This window comes from Herpailurus yagouaroundi, unplaced genomic scaffold, assembly GCF_014898765.1.
Source record: "Herpailurus yagouaroundi ecotype Mexico unplaced genomic scaffold, PumYag 355, whole genome shotgun sequence".
Lineage (NCBI taxonomy): Eukaryota > Metazoa > Chordata > Mammalia > Carnivora > Felidae > Herpailurus > Herpailurus yagouaroundi.
The window spans coordinates 8,342,415-8,358,390 of record NW_024412572.1 but is presented as its reverse complement, the minus strand read 5'-3'; the positions used below and the strand labels follow the sequence as shown (position 1 = coordinate 8,358,390).

The window sequence follows — 15,976 nt, the reverse complement described above, 5'->3', positions numbered from 1 at the left end:
TCTATGACAATATCTAGGAACAAGAATTCTTTTCTATAGGAATCTAAAAAACAAAAGCAAAAACAACCCCCCAAACACATAGACTTTTGAGAACTATTTAGGAGGCACTGAAAACTCCAAGTGAAAAATAGCTTTTACCAGACCCAAGGAGGAACAGGTAGAATCAGCAAATATCCAACAACAAGAATCCATATGTAAAAATCCTTTAAGGCACACCTCTGGGATAAAGACAAGACAGTTCAGCAGTCAACTTCACAGTTTATGGTCATGGTTAGGAGCACAGAACCTGAGGTCAGACACAGATCTGCTACTTAATCCCAGATTCATCCCTGAGCAGTTTGTGTGGCTTGGGTAAGTGACTTAAATCTTTAAACCACAGTTTCCTCATCTATAAAATGGGAATCATGATAATAGTACACTCCTCTGACCCTCTCTTACAGTTAATTGTGAGGATGAGTCAAGTGAAAAAAGCCAGACCACACTAGGTGCACAGAGTAAGTACTGATGCATATTAACAATAATTGTTATTATATTTCTACTACTTTTAGTAACAAGCCAAGGGTTTTCTGTAATGTCAAGATATTCAGGGCATACAGAAAGAGTTTTTTCTGGGGTGAGGGGAAGGGAGGTGTTTGCTCAGGAACATTAAACTTGTGGGTTTAAATTCTGCATGTCCTTGAAGTCCATCCTGTGACATTAAACATTCCCCAGGGACTTTCTCCTTTTCCCAACTTCTAATAGCACGTATTCCCATCCTTGTCCCAACATTTGCCAGCTCATTTTATTCTGTCTTAGATTTTCTTTCAATGGTTTCATATGCACAAACTCCATCTCCCTAGCCAGACTTTAAACTTCTCCTGGGTTCAGGTCATACCATACCTCTCTTCCCTTATCTCTCAGAGCTTGATGCATAGTAGGAACATGGGAGAGAAACAGAAGTAAGAGACTGTATATGTGTAGGTGGCTCTCAGGGCCCCACCTCTCCGTCCTCCAAATAACAACAAAGATAATAAACAGGTTAATAATAAGTCTTCTGGCTGCTGAGTGTCCCTGGGTCTGGCACTGTTTAAATGCCTTCTCTCATCTGACCTTCGACAGCACCCCAGGAATGTGTGCTGGCGGCTGCTGAGAGAGCCATAAAGAGAATAACAAACTGAGGGCAGTGTTGCAAGCCCTGACTACTCATACAGCCATGTTCAGAACACATCAAGCAGGTATGGTTACCTTCAAATCCCTGAATGAAAGATACTGAGCCCACTCCCTCTTTTCCCAATACAATACAACTGATGGTTTCAGTGGCCCTATTATCAGTTGGGATCCCAAAGCAGAGACTCTTACAAAGAGGAGGTTTGTCAGAGTTTGAGCCTCCTCCCTTTCACATGTTTCTGATATGTCCCTTCAAGGTTGACCACAACCTACTGCAACTCAGACATATATCTCAAAGATTTTTAAGAAACAATGCTTATGTTCATGTGAGGCCTTCTGAGAGTTTCCTATTCTATTTAAATCTTTCACTGAAAATGAGAATGTGAAGAAATTGGAACCCATATACATCACCAGTGGGAATGCAAAATGGTGCAGTCTCTTTGGAAACAGTTTGGCAGTTTCTCAAAATCTTAAATGTGCAGTTATCAGATGACCTAAAAATTCTAGTCCTAGGTATATATCTAAGAGAAATGAAACTGAAAATCCATACAAAAACTTACACATAAATATTCATAGCAGCATTATTCATAGTAGCCAAAAGGTAAAGATAATCCAAATATCCATCAACTGATGAATGAACATACAAACACAATGCGTATCCACAGAATGGAATATTATTCAGCCATAAAGAGGAATAAAGTACTGACACATGGTACAACATGGGTGAATCTTGAAATCATTACATAAGTGAAAGAAGCCCAGTCGCAAAACACCACAGACTGCATGATGTCACTTATAGAAATTGTCAAGAATAGGGAAATCTACAGAAATAGAAAGTAAATTTTATTGGTTGCTGCTGGGAGGAATGTGGGGAGAATGAGGAGTAGGTATGGGTTTCTTTCTGGGGTGATAAAAATGTTCTAAAACTAAATTGTGGTGATGGTTGCAAAGTTCTGTGAATGTACAGAAAAACACTGAACTGTACACTTTAGAGGCATGAATTATAGTATGTAAATTATATGTCAATAAAGCTGCTTAAAAATGATGGTTGTGATTCAATCAATTGATTTCACCACTCAAATAGGTCACAGCACAGTCGAAATGACTGTCCTAGAGCATGCTGCCTGGCCCCATGCCCCCGCCCATGCCTCCTCTTCATGAGAATCACTGCTTGACCCCGAGAGCTGGGGAGACTGTAGTCTTCAGGTGGGTGGATGGACAGGCAGACGGAGAGGGGGTGAATGTGAGGAAGGAGGGGTGAAAGCCATCTGTGCCATGATAGCCATCATCCTTACTCAGTTAAGGAAACTGGACTGCATTTTCACAGCACATGCACAGGAAAAAGACCACATTGCTCAGTCTCTCGAACAGTTGGGGTGGCCATGAAAACAGATCCTTTGGTAAGATCTCTCAAAGAGCTCTGGAAGGGCTGACTCAGCCAGGACGGGTGTCTGCTTTGGTCCCTTGCTGTTTCTCTTCTCCCTGCCTTGATTCATACATGATGGCTCAATCTCTGAAAGCCACCTAATGACCCAGAGAATGGAAGGTGGTTCTAAGGCTGTCAAAGCAAAGGACAGCAGGGAGGGGTGCCTGGGTGGCTCAGTCAGTTGAGCATCTGACTTTGGCTCAGGTCATGATTTTGCATTTGTGGGTTTGAGCCCCAGGTTGGGCTTGTACTGACAGCTCAGAGCCTGGAGCCTGCTTCAAATTCTGTGTCTTCCTTTCTCTTTGCTCCTCCCCCCACCTCAAAAATAATAAACATTAAAAAAAAAAAGGACAGAGGGGACGAGGTCTCTGTCTTCTTCAGTTAACCTGGGATGCCCACTTCTGCACTTTTTTAAAAAAAGTTTATTTATTTATTTTGAGAGAGAGAGCGAGAAAGAGACACATGTGAGCAGGGAAGGGGCAGAAAGAGAGAGAGAGAGAGAGAGAGAGAGAGAGAGAGAGAATCCCAAGTAGGCTCCACAGTATCAGTGCAGAGCCCGACACAGGGCTCAATCTCATGAACTGTGAGATCATGACCTGAGCTGAGATCAAGAGTAAGATGCTTAACTGACTGAGCCACCCAGGTACCCCTCTATACTTCTTTTATGTAACTAAATAAATCCCAAATTTGTTTGTGCCACTGAGTTGTCTCTGGTAGCAGTGGTCAAAGGTACTTATAAATGATATGTCATCTAAATGAAGAAAAATTCCTCTCCATCATATATGATCCAAGGATAGACCTCTTAAGAAACAGCAGCTACTCTCCCACCCAGGACTTTCTGCCTCCCTTGCCTTCTGGAAGAACTTCTACCTGAGTTCCAGGGCCAAAGGAAGGTGAGAAACCAAATACCTTGTGATTTTAAATATCCGCAGTAGCCGGACACATCTCAGCACAGAGATGCCCAAGGGAGACATGATCTTGGTCTCCACCAGGATAGTCTCCAGAATGCCCCCACACACGATGAAGCAGTCAAAGCGGTTGAAGAGGGACACAAAGTAGGCCTGCAGGCCCAGGCTGTACATCTTTAGCAGCATCTCCGCAGTGAAAAGGGCCAGTAGTGCCTTGTTGGCTGTGTCTGGTGGGTTCAAGAGAGGGGGTAGGATCCCAACACAGATGTGAGAGTGGGGAGAGGGGGGAGGAGGAGAAAGAAAACAGTAATTATCACCACTGGAGAAAAAGCCAGATGCTTCCCTTCCCAGCCAGGACACCTCTCCCGTATGTTGCTGCCAGAACAGAACAATTGGGGCCAAAGTGACAAGAAAGGGGTATCTAGTAATAATCACAGTAAATATGTATCGAGGATCTACCATGCATCAAAGGCTTTGTGTGCTGATCTTCTTTATTCCTCCCAGCAGCTTTTCAGAGATGAGAAGTGAGGTTCTGAGAGGTAAGTAATCTGCCCAAACCAATCAGCCAAAAGGGGGAGCCAAGTCACCCATCTGCCCTCTACACTGGGAGACTGTCCACCTCCCAGCATTCTGGAATGCAGCCCCTGTGTCTGCCTGACTCCCTGGGCATGGAGCTGAGGCACTGGCTAAGGAGGTCCTCTTCTAGGGGTTCAGGGAAGGGTACTAACTGCCCATTGAGGACAGCTCCTCGTGCTCAGGCCACTACTGTCCTCTTTCTTGGCTTTTTGCTCACCTCATCCTCACACGTTCTGGCAGGTCCACCTGCAGGCTATTGTATTGAAAATCCATTCTGGGAAGTTGGCAGCCAAGGGTTGAGATAGCCAAACAGGGGGCAGCATGTGTCTTTGTCACCTGGACCCAACGGTGACTGTTGGGGTAGGCAGATGGTGTGGGCCTACACAGGTGAGCCACATCTGTTTATAATGAGGTTGCACATTTTACTATTGGGCTTGCAAGCTGTCAGGCCCTTGGTATCTCCAGCATGGTGCCTGCCAAGAGCCACGGCCACTGGCAACTTTCCCATCAACCTTGTGCCTGTGACCATTCCCTCCCTGGGATTTAGGGCTAAGTTAACAAGAGTAAAGCAGGATAGTGCCAGGGGCTGCCTCTCACCTTGGACCTCTGTGAGCCAGTGGGGCTGGTTGTAATGTTCTGAGGCAATGGTGAGTGTGTTGAGGAACACCAGGAAGATCACAAGCCAGTAGAAGACATTAGACTTGACTGCAGCACGACACTTTCTTCTGCAGAACCGATTCCACCGACGCCAGTAGCGGCTGGAAAAGGAGCAAGGAGAGAGGGATGCGGAGGGAGGTGACTGTGAAATTCAGATTTTTTGCAATATGAAAGGTACCATAGTGGTTTCCTTTCTTCCCTTAATGGACTTGGCCTCACCAGAGCAGTACAATCTGGTGGCAAACAGATAAGCTTCATGTCAAGTTAACCAGGATCTGTCACTTGTGTGGCCTCAGGTGTAGCCCTGCCCCTTGTAAGCTTTGATTTTTCCCATTTGTAAAACAGGAATAGGGCCAAGCTCACAGGGTTGTTGTGCAGATCAATAAAATCCATATATATATATATATATATATATATATATATATACACACCATATATTGCATCTGGTATAAATAGATATTTTTTATAATAATAGCATTATTCAAAATTATATTGCAAGTATTAGGAGAATTATTAGTAGTGATGGTAGGAATAGGACTAGTGATGTCTACCATTAATGAAACTTCATCTATGCCTGTTACCATATTAGGCACTTTCCATGCCTTCTCTTTAATTCTTTAAATAACCCTGAAAAGCAGGTGTTATCCTGATTTTGAGGAGGAGTAAATTAAGGGCCATGGAGGTTGAATACCTTGATTAATATCACACAGTGGCAGAGCCAGATTTGGTTCTCCCCCGACCCCAGCCCAGTCTCTCGCCCAGATGCTGCCTCATCTGTAAAGTGTAAGGGCTGAATCTGGATCAGAGGTTCTTTGCCTTTATGGGGTTATGGAATGTTTTCAGACTCTGATGAATGTTTAGATCCTCTGTTCAGAAAAGAGCATACACGCACACACGCATACATACACACACATCTCTGCATACTAGTTCATACAACAGCACATGGACCCCTGGAAGCTTAGCTATGGTCCTTAAAATGTTCCTTTGGTCTCTTGGTTAGGGACTTCTGTCAATGATTCTCAAACCTGGCTGTACATAAAATTACCTGGGGAAGCTTAAAAAAACAATCATAACCTTCCACTAGTATCTAGGCTCCAACTCCAAATCAATTAAATCTGATTCTCTGGGGGCTGGCTATTTTTTAAAGCTCCCCAGAGGGTTCTAATCTATAACCATGGTTGAGAACCATTAAGCTAGATTAAACCAAGGAGTCACTCACATTTTTAAATTCTATGGTGCAGGAGTTTATAGCTTTCCCAAATTTCATCCTTATTAGATACAGAGAAAATACATAGCTATGTTTGGTAGTTCCATTGACCAAACATTTAATAAGTGCTGACAGTAACAACAAAGGAGAGAAGGAAGGGGATCGTGGAGAAGTGCCTGGGAGGGAGACTTACAGAGGCCACCTTAATGATTTCCAGAGAGAGAATGATGGAATTTGATTTTAGAAAACCAACTAAACAACAAAACAACTTCTAGATCAGAGGTAGTATGAGAAATATTCTTTTGACCATCTGGGCTGGAGATGATGAAGGCAGTAGCTTTATTAATGGAAAAGAGGACACTGAGTTGACACTCCACAATTTTGGAGGCAGAATCAATAGGACTTTGAGCTTGACTGGATGTGAAAGGTAAGAGATAAAGGTATGGAAAGACAGCCAAAACTTCTAGCTGGGGTGATTTGGAGAGTGGCACCTCTAGCCAATATAGGTACAGACAAGGAGAAGCAGTGCTCTGGGCAGGGAGGTTGCTATGAGGGGAAAGTAGGGGCGCCCAGCTCAGGAAATAGATTTGAAGTGCTTGCAGGTCATGTATATAGAGAGACCCAACAGGCAGTCAGAAGGCAGTGCCCCTGTGTGGGTAATAAAGAAGGCAGGGAAGGAACAAAGAAGCATCTTGGAACAATAGTCCATGAATATCTGTATTCACATCTGTATTCTACGTTTCTAGAAATGCAGATCCTTGCTACTATGGATTCATCCACCCACCCCCAAACTGACTTTCAAGACAGCTTGACTTCATTTATGTTTTCACTCTGTATTGTCTACCTACTGTCTGTGGAAAATCCTGTTACCAAATCTTTGTTAAAATCTATTAGGAGACTAGAAAAGTGAGAAGTACATTTAAGAAGAGAACTGTTTCCTCAGAACTGCAGACAGAACTTAGTTTTTGGCTTGCAGAACAGGGAGGGAAGGAAGAATTAATCACATAGTGTTCTGATCTGACCCTACCTCATCATGGGTACTTGAATGCCATCTCTAGTGTGTGCTATCTCTTTGTAGGGGATACTTACATGCTACTTGGGGGTAATTCACTATATAGAGAAGAAATGCATTGGGTTCAGAAAATCAAGGTTTCGAAATGCACGTAGGGAGGCTTACATCTCCCTAGACATACCACCCTGGGTAAGAATGAAGATGAGGGAGGCTGAGGAGAGGGGCAAAGGAGTGGGACAAGGGGTTCTTGGTGGTCCTCTGGAGTTTGCCAGCTCTCGGTACTGAGGAGTCTTATCTTGACAGGACAGGACACTGATTCTTCCCTATTATTGTGGTTATTAATACTGTAGAAAAATTTGGTGCAATTTTTTCCAAAAAATGAATTTTCAGGACAAACTTCTATCTGGTCTTAAAATAGCTTACACTGTAGTTTCAAAGAATATTTTAAATAGATATAATTTTATGTTACAGAAATCACTGATAATTGTGATTCAGAGTCCAAAGAATCAAGTTTGCATTTCTTTACAGTATATAAAAATGGACTTGGAGTCAGTTTAATACTGAGAACTTGATTAAGTTCCTCTTGTCCCAAGTTTCGGATACGAGGTACCACATAGTCAGGCCTATCCCATGGGTCTAGAACTGCCTGACTCGCTGAAGGAGTGGTTGTCGGATAGGGTAGTGGCTGTTAAATGTGCTGTTCCTGTGTACATCCATTCAGGGGAGTCACATGGATTTGGGCTGGGGTGGGGGTGGGGGTAATTACTATCCAGAGAAAGTATTTAAAGATAATTATACACCTCCCACTCTTCAAAATATAGCTTTGCTTGACAACTGGTTTCCTGGCAACACTTCCTACTGTATAATAAATGTAATGATTTATTAGAATGTGTAAATTTATTTGTGTGTTTACATACACACGGAGGATATAGAAATTAAATGATAAAATAGGGAGGAGAAATTTGCCTGCTATTCATGTTCCCTTCACACTAAGCACAAAAGTCATTTACTCTAGAAATAGAAGTTCCCATATATAGACATAGGACAGAAAGGTGGACATGAATGTGCCTAATCTACTTCTTCAAAATTCTGTATCATTGCATCCCCATGGGAAAGTTCTGCTCACTCACCCTGGGATCCACCTTACCTTTTCCTAATTCTGGGCCTTACTCTTGCCTTTCCACCTACATGGACTGTTCCCACAACTGCCAGGATCTTCCCTTTCCTATGTCCTGCCATTCTTTAGGGCTTAGCTCAAGTCCCAGCTTCTCCGTGGTGAAATTTTCTAGTTTTCCCAGACTTAGTACTCCTGTCACACTTATTGTCTGCATTACTCATTTTAGTTACACATTAAAGAAATAAGTATTAAACACCTATCATGGGATAGGTAATAGATATTCAACAGTTAACAGGATAGACAGTCTTTGCATAAAACTCATGCTTAAAGACCCTTGTAAGCAATGAAAGAGTTTGCTTACCACCAAGGCAGGCTTCACAGAGGTGCCACAGGAACACACCAAAGGGCCTCCTAGCCAGGGGTGGAGGAGCCAGCAAAGGTTACTCAAAAGAAATGATTTCTCATTTCCCCATACTGTCAGTTATCTTTTAGTATATGGTTCTTGCCTCTCCAGTGAGATCATAGGATCCTTGAGGGAAAAAGACTATGCCTTACACTTTGCTATAGACCCACAGTACTTAGTGCAGTCCATTTCACATGGTAAGGACATTTGATAGGTTGGTAGAACAGCAGAGACAAACTCTATGCAGATTTACTAACGTCTTGCTGAAGACAAGACTTGAGAGCCTGGAGCTCTTGTGACCCAGGGATGAAAGTGGGGTGAGGAAAGGGCAGTGTTACTAAAAGAGTTTGCTTGGCATATAATTTTTGTCAGGCATCTAGAAGAGTAGACAACAGCAAAATGGTGGACATTTCAGGCTCTTTCTAGTGGCTAGAATAAGTTCCTATCTTTTCTTTAACTGGGAACAAGCAACACAGAAAATGATTAAATTTAACTCTTTTATACTATATGTAAGTAACTTAAAATGGACTATCAGAGATTAGGAAAATTTATATATGTGCCTTGTCCTTGCTGCTCATTTCACTGAAGATGGGGCAAGACAGTCCTTCCAGATTTTAGAACCCCATGGGGTTCACTTCAGAACTCTGTAAAGTCAAGATCTGAAAACTCCAACAGGTTATCTGATTAATCCCTGCAAGTTGCATAAGACTTTATAAATAACTTGTTCCCTAACTGTTTAAATCCTATTCTGAACCATGATGCCCAAATGTTGCAAAATTCGTTATTGTAACTAATTCCTCAAAGTGGAGACTTGGCTTACAAAAGGAATCCCCTAATATTGCCTGAACATTATAACTTGATTATAATTTGCTGAGTTTCCTCTAAAGTTTCTCTTCTAATATTTCTTTTAAATAAACCATGACTTTGTATCATTCTGTATTGCAAATGTCTGGAAATTCAAATTGTCTTATTTGTCATTGTTAAACTGAGAAAATGATCAGGACATTTTGTTAAAACTTAAATTTTAGAATCTTTTTAAAGAGTAAAACAGGATCTTCACTGTTTACAAAGTTATTCTGAGTTGCAAGAATTCCCTCTCCATTTCCCCCCTGTACTACTATGCTTTTCTCCTGTATGCTCCCATTCAATCATGGCTGCCATAATCAGGCAGAAAGTACGAAGATACATTCTTCTTGCATCTGTAGTGGAAATCCTAGCAGCAGACTGAAATAATTCCAGATCTACTTTGATAATTTTCATGACATTTTCAATCCATTGCCCTGCTTTGCTATTCCTTAAACACACAACATCAGTGGACTGTAGAATCTAGACTAGAGGGTTGCCATTTTGTATCTTCTCAGACCTTTTAGGGCCACCCCATCTGGTGCAGTAGCTACTAGCCACATGTGGCTCTTGAGCACTTGAAATTGGCTAATCCAAACTGAAACATGTAGTAAGTGTAAAATAAACGCTGTATTTCAAAGATTTAGTACAAAAATTAATGTAAAATATCTCAATTTTTATATTAAACAGGAGTTAAGATGGCAGAGGACTAGGAGGACCCTAGGCTTGCCTCATCCCTCAAACACAGATAAATATCAAGCCATCATGAACACCCAATATCTGAAGGCTAAGAGAGCAAAACTGCACAACAAGAGGTAGAAAACAGCCACACTGTGGAAGACAGGAGCTGCAGACAGTTGATTTGGGGGAGAGAAGAGTTGCAGATGCCACAATGGGGACAGAATTCTGATATTGTAGAGAGTAGCAAAAGAGAAAGAAATAGAAGGAAAGAGTGAAAGTGCACGAAGGGAACTGTACAAGAAAAACTCTCCCCCAAAACCACTGTCTGGGAAAAGGAGAGCAGTGCAGTGGAAAGCTGAAAAATTTTTTTCAATATATGAAATTTATTGTCAAATTGGTTTTCATACAACACCCAGTGGTCATCCCAAAAGGTGCCCTCCTCAATACCCATCACCCACCCTCCCCTCCCTCCCACCCCCCATCAACCCTCAGTTTGTTCTAAGTTTTTAAGAGTCTCTTATGCTTTGGCTCTCTTCCACTCTAACCTCTTTTTTTTCCCCTTCCCCTCCCCCATGGGTTTCTGTTAAGTTTCTCAGGATCCCACATAAGAGTGAAAATATATGGTATCTGTCTTTCTCTCTATGGCTTCCTTAACTTGGAAAGCTGAAATTTTGAAGGTCTGTGCCATTGCTAGGGTCATGCCTGGTGGGTTTGGTGGTGCTCTGGTGGGGAAGGAAGGTAGAGACCCAGGAGTGGGCAGCATGGTCTGAGAATTCCCTGGGTTGCACAGAGATAAACAGTTTCCCTGCTTGGAGTGCATTTGGGAGTGGTGGCATGTCCCCTCTGGGGACAAAAAAAGTGGCAGCACCAATGTGCTTCCCTGTTCCCTGGCATAGGAAAAAAGACACTGCCTAAGGACAACAAACCTTTGTCTGGAGTTGTGCTGTTCTTTACCATAAACTCTGAACCACTACACGATCTCGTGACCATTTTCTGAGACAAACCAGCAAATGGCAAAAACCTGGCTAGGCCCTCTCCCAGAGGATCAGCATGTGTTTGAGCCATACAGATCTCTAAAATTTGTAATTTTGAAACCTAGCCGCATGCCTGAGATAAAACACAGGAGTACTGTTCTACCTGGCAGACAGACAGCTCGGTCGCAGGCAGGGTTAAGGCAGGGATCTGGAAGAGGCTAGGAACACAAAAGAGGTGCTTGTCTGTTCTTTTGTGAGGGCTTTCTGAAGAGTGGTGGGCATGAACTCCCCACTCCGGGGACAAGAGAGTGGGGTGACACTATTCCCCCCACCCTAGCCCACCCATCAGCACTGATCAACTTCAGTGAGCAAAACAGCACTAGCAAGTGGAGGCTGTAGTTGCTTACACTAAGCTCTGCCCCCTGTACCCTGCAGGTGCATCTCTACTAGGACAAGTCAGTCTGAGATTCAGTGCAGCAGGCCACAGCCCCAGAAGACCAGCACAAACCCCTTGCATGCATCAAGTCTACTGATCATAGGATGCTGCAAAAGCTTCAGCTCTAGGGGAAATAGGATCTATTTTCCTTTCTTTTCTTTCTTTTTTTTTTTTTTTTGGACCTCTTCTATCACTCTCAGGAGCAGGAATATAGGAGCAGGCTTTTCTAACAATCCCCCCCCCCCACCAAAACTAGTGACCCAGACAAAATGACAAGACAAAGGAATTCACCCCAAAATAAAGAACAGGAAGAAGTTATGACCAGGGATTTAATCAATATAGATATAAGTAAGATGTCTGAACCAGCATTTAAGAAAATAATCATAAGGATATTAGCTAGGCTTGAGAAAAGCATAGAACACACTAGAGAATCCCTTATTGCAGAGAAAAAAGAACTAAAAATTCGTGAGGCTGAAATAAAAAATGCAATAACCAAGATGCACAACCAAATGGATGCAATGACAATGAGGATGGACAAAGCAGAGGAATGAATCAGTGATATAAAAGATAAGATTATGAAAAATAATGAAGGTGAAAAAAAAAGAGGGAAAGAAAGGTTTTGGATCATGAATGCAGACTTAGGAAACTGAGTGACTCCTTAAAGCATAATAATATTCATATTATAGAAGTCCCAGAAGAAGAAGATAAAGAAAAAGGAGGAGGAGGTTTACTTGAGTTAATTATAGTTGAAAACTTCCCTACTCTGGAGAAGGAAACAGACATTGAAATTCATGAAACACAGAGAACTCCTATTAAATTCAACAAAAGCCAGCCATCTCAAAGACATATCATAGTCAAATTCACAAAATACACAGACAATGAAAAAATCCTAAAAGCAGCAATGGAAAAAAAAAGTCCTTAACCTACAAGAGAAGACAGATCAGGTTCAGAGTAGATCTGTCCAAAGAAATTTGGCAGGCCAAAAGGTAGTGGCATAATATATTCAATGTGCTGAATGGGAAAAATATGCAGCCAAGAACACTGTATCCAGCAAGGCTGTCATTCAGAATAGGAGAGATAAAGAGTTTCCCAAACAAAAACTAAAGGATTTCGTGACCACCCAACCAGCCCTGCAAGATATATTAAAGAGGACTCTTTGAGTGGAGGAAAAAATACCAAAAAAACCCACAAAGATCAGAAAGAAAATAGAACATCACCAGAAACACCAACTGTACAGGTTAACACAATGTCACTAAATTAATATCGTTCAATAATCACTCTAAATGTAAATGCTAATGTACAGACTAAATGCAAATGTAAAGACTAAATGCTCTTATCAAAAGAATAGGGTATCAGAATGGATAAAAAAACAAGACTCATCTATATGTTGTGTACAAGGGACTCATTTTAGACCTAAAGAAATCTGTAGAATGAAAGTGAGGGGATGGACAACCACATATCATGGTAATGGTCGCCAAAAGAAAGCTGAAGTAGCCATAGTAGGGGACTTTAACACCCCACTTACAACAATGGACAGATTATCTAAGCAGAAAATCAGCACACAGAAACAGTGACTTTGAATAAAACACTGGACTGCAAGGACTTAACAGATATATTCAGAACACTCATCCTAAAGCAGTGGAATCCATACTCTTTTTGAGTGCACATAGAACATTCTTCAGAATAGATCACATACTGGGTCACAAATCGGATCTCAACAAGCACAAAAGAACACAGCATCCAACTTTTCTGACCACAATGCTATGAAACTCAAAGTCAACCACAAGAGTAATTTGGAAAGACCCCAAATACATGGAGGTTAAAGAATATCCTACTAAAGAATGAATGGATTAACGAGGAAATTAGAGAAGAAATAAAAAAAAATACATGGAAGCAAATGAAAATGAAAACAGGACAATCTAGAACCTTTGGGATGCAGCAAAGGTGGTCCTAAGAGGGAAGTATATTGCGATTCAGGTCTACCTTGGAAAGCAAGAAAAGTCTCAAATACATAGCCTAACGACCTTACACCTTAAGAAGCTAGAAAAGGAACAGCAAATAAAGCCAGCAGAAGAAGGAAAATAATAAATATTAGAGCAGAAATGAATTATATAGAAACAAACAAAATAACCAGGTAGAACATATTAAAAAACTAACAACTTGTTCTTTGAGAGAATTAATAAAATTGATAACCCCTAGCCAGATTTATCAAAAAGAAAAGAGAAAAGATGCAAATAGATAAAATCACGAATGAAAGAGGAGAGATCACAACCAACACCACAGAAATACAAACAATTATGAGAATATTCTGGAACAGAATTTTAAAAGACCCATAACCAGCAAATAAATTGAATCTGTAATAAAAAGTCTCCCAACAAACAAAAGTCCAGGGCCAGATGGCTTCTCAGGGGAATTCTACCAGACATTTAAAGAAGAGTTAATATCTAGTCTTCTCAAACTGTTCCAAAAAATATAAAGGGAAGGAAAACTTCAAAATTCACTCTATGAGGCCAATATCACCTTGATTCCAAAACCAAAGATCCCATTAAAAAGGAGAATTACAGACCAATATCCATGATGAATATGGATGTGAAAATTCTCAACAAGATACTATCAAATTGAATCCAATAGTTCATTAAAAGAATTATTAGCCATATTCAAGTGGAATTTATTCTTGGGCTGCATGGGTGGTTCAATATCTGCAAATTAATCAACGTGATACCCTACATTAATAAAAGAAAGGATAAGAACCATATGATCCTCTCAATAGATGCAGAAAAGGCATTTGACAAAACATAGCATCCATTCTTGATAAAGGCCCTCAACAAAGTAAGTATAGATGGAACATACCTCAATATCATAAAAGTCATATATGAAAGACACACAGCTAATATCATCCTTAATGGTGAAAAACTGAGAGCTTTTCCTCTATGGTCAGAAACAAGACAGGGATGTCCGCTCTCCCCATTACTATTTAACATAGTACTGGAAGTCTTAGCTTCAGCAATTAACAACAAAAAGAAATAAAACGCATCCAAATCAGCAAGGAAGAATTTACTATTTGCAGACAATATGATACTCTATGTAGAAAACCCAAAAGACTCCACCAAAAAAGAATTGCTAGAACTAATACATGAATTCAGCAAAGTTGCAGAATATAAAATCACTGTACAGAAATTGCGTTTCTATACACCAATAATGAAGTGCAGAAAAAGAAATCAAGGAATTGATCCCATTTGCAGTTGCACTAAAAACCATAAGATAGATACCTAGGAATAAACCTAACCAAAGAGGTAAGAGATCTGTACTCTGACAACTATAGAATACTTATGAAAGAAATTGAAGAGGACACAAAGAAATGTGAAAAAATTCCATGCTCATGGATTAGAAGAACAAACATTGTTAAAATGTGGACACTACTCAAAGCAATCTACATATTTAATGCAGTTTGTATCAAAATACCACTAACATTTTTCACAGAGCTAGAACAAACAATCCTAAAATTTGTATGAAACCACAAAAGAACCCAAATAGTCAAAGCAATCTTGAGAAAGAAAGACAAAGATGGAGGCCTCACAGTTCCAGACTTTAAGCTATATTACAAAGATGTAGTCATCAAGACAGTATGGTACTGGCACAAAAACAGACATGTAGATCAATTGAACAGAATAGAAAATCCAGAAATGGACCCACAACTATATGGTCAATTAGTCTTCAACAAAGCAGGAAAGAATATTTAATGGAAAAAAGACAGACCCTTCAACAAATGGTGTTGGGAAAACTGAACAGCCACATACAGAAGAATGAAACTGGACCATTTCTTACACCATACACAAAATAAATTAAAAATGGATGAAAGACCTAAATGTGAAACAGTAAACCATCAAAATCCTAGAGAAGAATATAGGCAGCAACCTCTTTGACCTTGGCTGTAGCAACTTCCTACTAGACATGTCACTGGAGGCAAGGGAAACAAAAGCAAAAAGGAACTATTGGGACATCATCAAGATAAAAACCTTCTGCACAGTGAAGGAAACAATCTACAAAACTAAAAAGCAACTGATGGGATGGGAGAAGATATTTGCAAATAACATATTAGATAAAAGGTTAGTATCCAAAATCTATAAAGAACTTATCAAACTCAACACCCCCCCAAAAACAAATAATCCAGTGAAGAAATGGGCAAAAGACATGAATAGACATTTTTCCAAAGAAGACATCCATATGGCTAACAGACACATGAAAAGATGCTCAACATCACTCATCATCAGGGAAATACAAATCAAAACCACAATGAGATACCACCTCATATCTGTCAGAATGGGTGAAATTAACAACATAGGAAACAACAGATTTTGGTGAGGATGCAAAAAAAGGGGGAACCCTTTTACACTGTTGGGAATGCAAACTGGTGTAGCCATTGTGGAAAAACAGTATGGAGGTTCCTCAAAAAGTTAAAAATAGAACTACTCTGTGATCCAGCAATGGCACTACTAGGTATTTACCCAAAGGATACAAAAGTACAGATTCAAATGGATACAAAAGTACAGATTGGGCTACATGCACCCTGATGTTTATAGCAGCATTATC

General features: G+C 40.6%; 1 protein-coding gene across 23 annotated transcripts in view; it reads right to left on the bottom strand.

The window, feature by feature from the left end:
* Positions 1 to 15,976, bottom strand: part of CACNA1C (calcium voltage-gated channel subunit alpha1 C) — a 761,926-nt gene that overhangs the window by 128,788 nt on the left and 617,162 nt on the right. For all 23 annotated transcript variants that reach the window (XM_040463016.1, XM_040463040.1, XM_040463017.1 and 20 more), the window contains 2 exons: positions 4,654 to 4,814; positions 3,482 to 3,707 (listed from right to left, as the gene is read on the bottom strand). In XM_040463016.1, the coding sequence (XP_040318950.1) occupies positions 3,482 to 3,707; positions 4,654 to 4,814 (387 nt within the window). The remainder of the gene's footprint in view (positions 1 to 3,481; positions 3,708 to 4,653; positions 4,815 to 15,976) is intronic.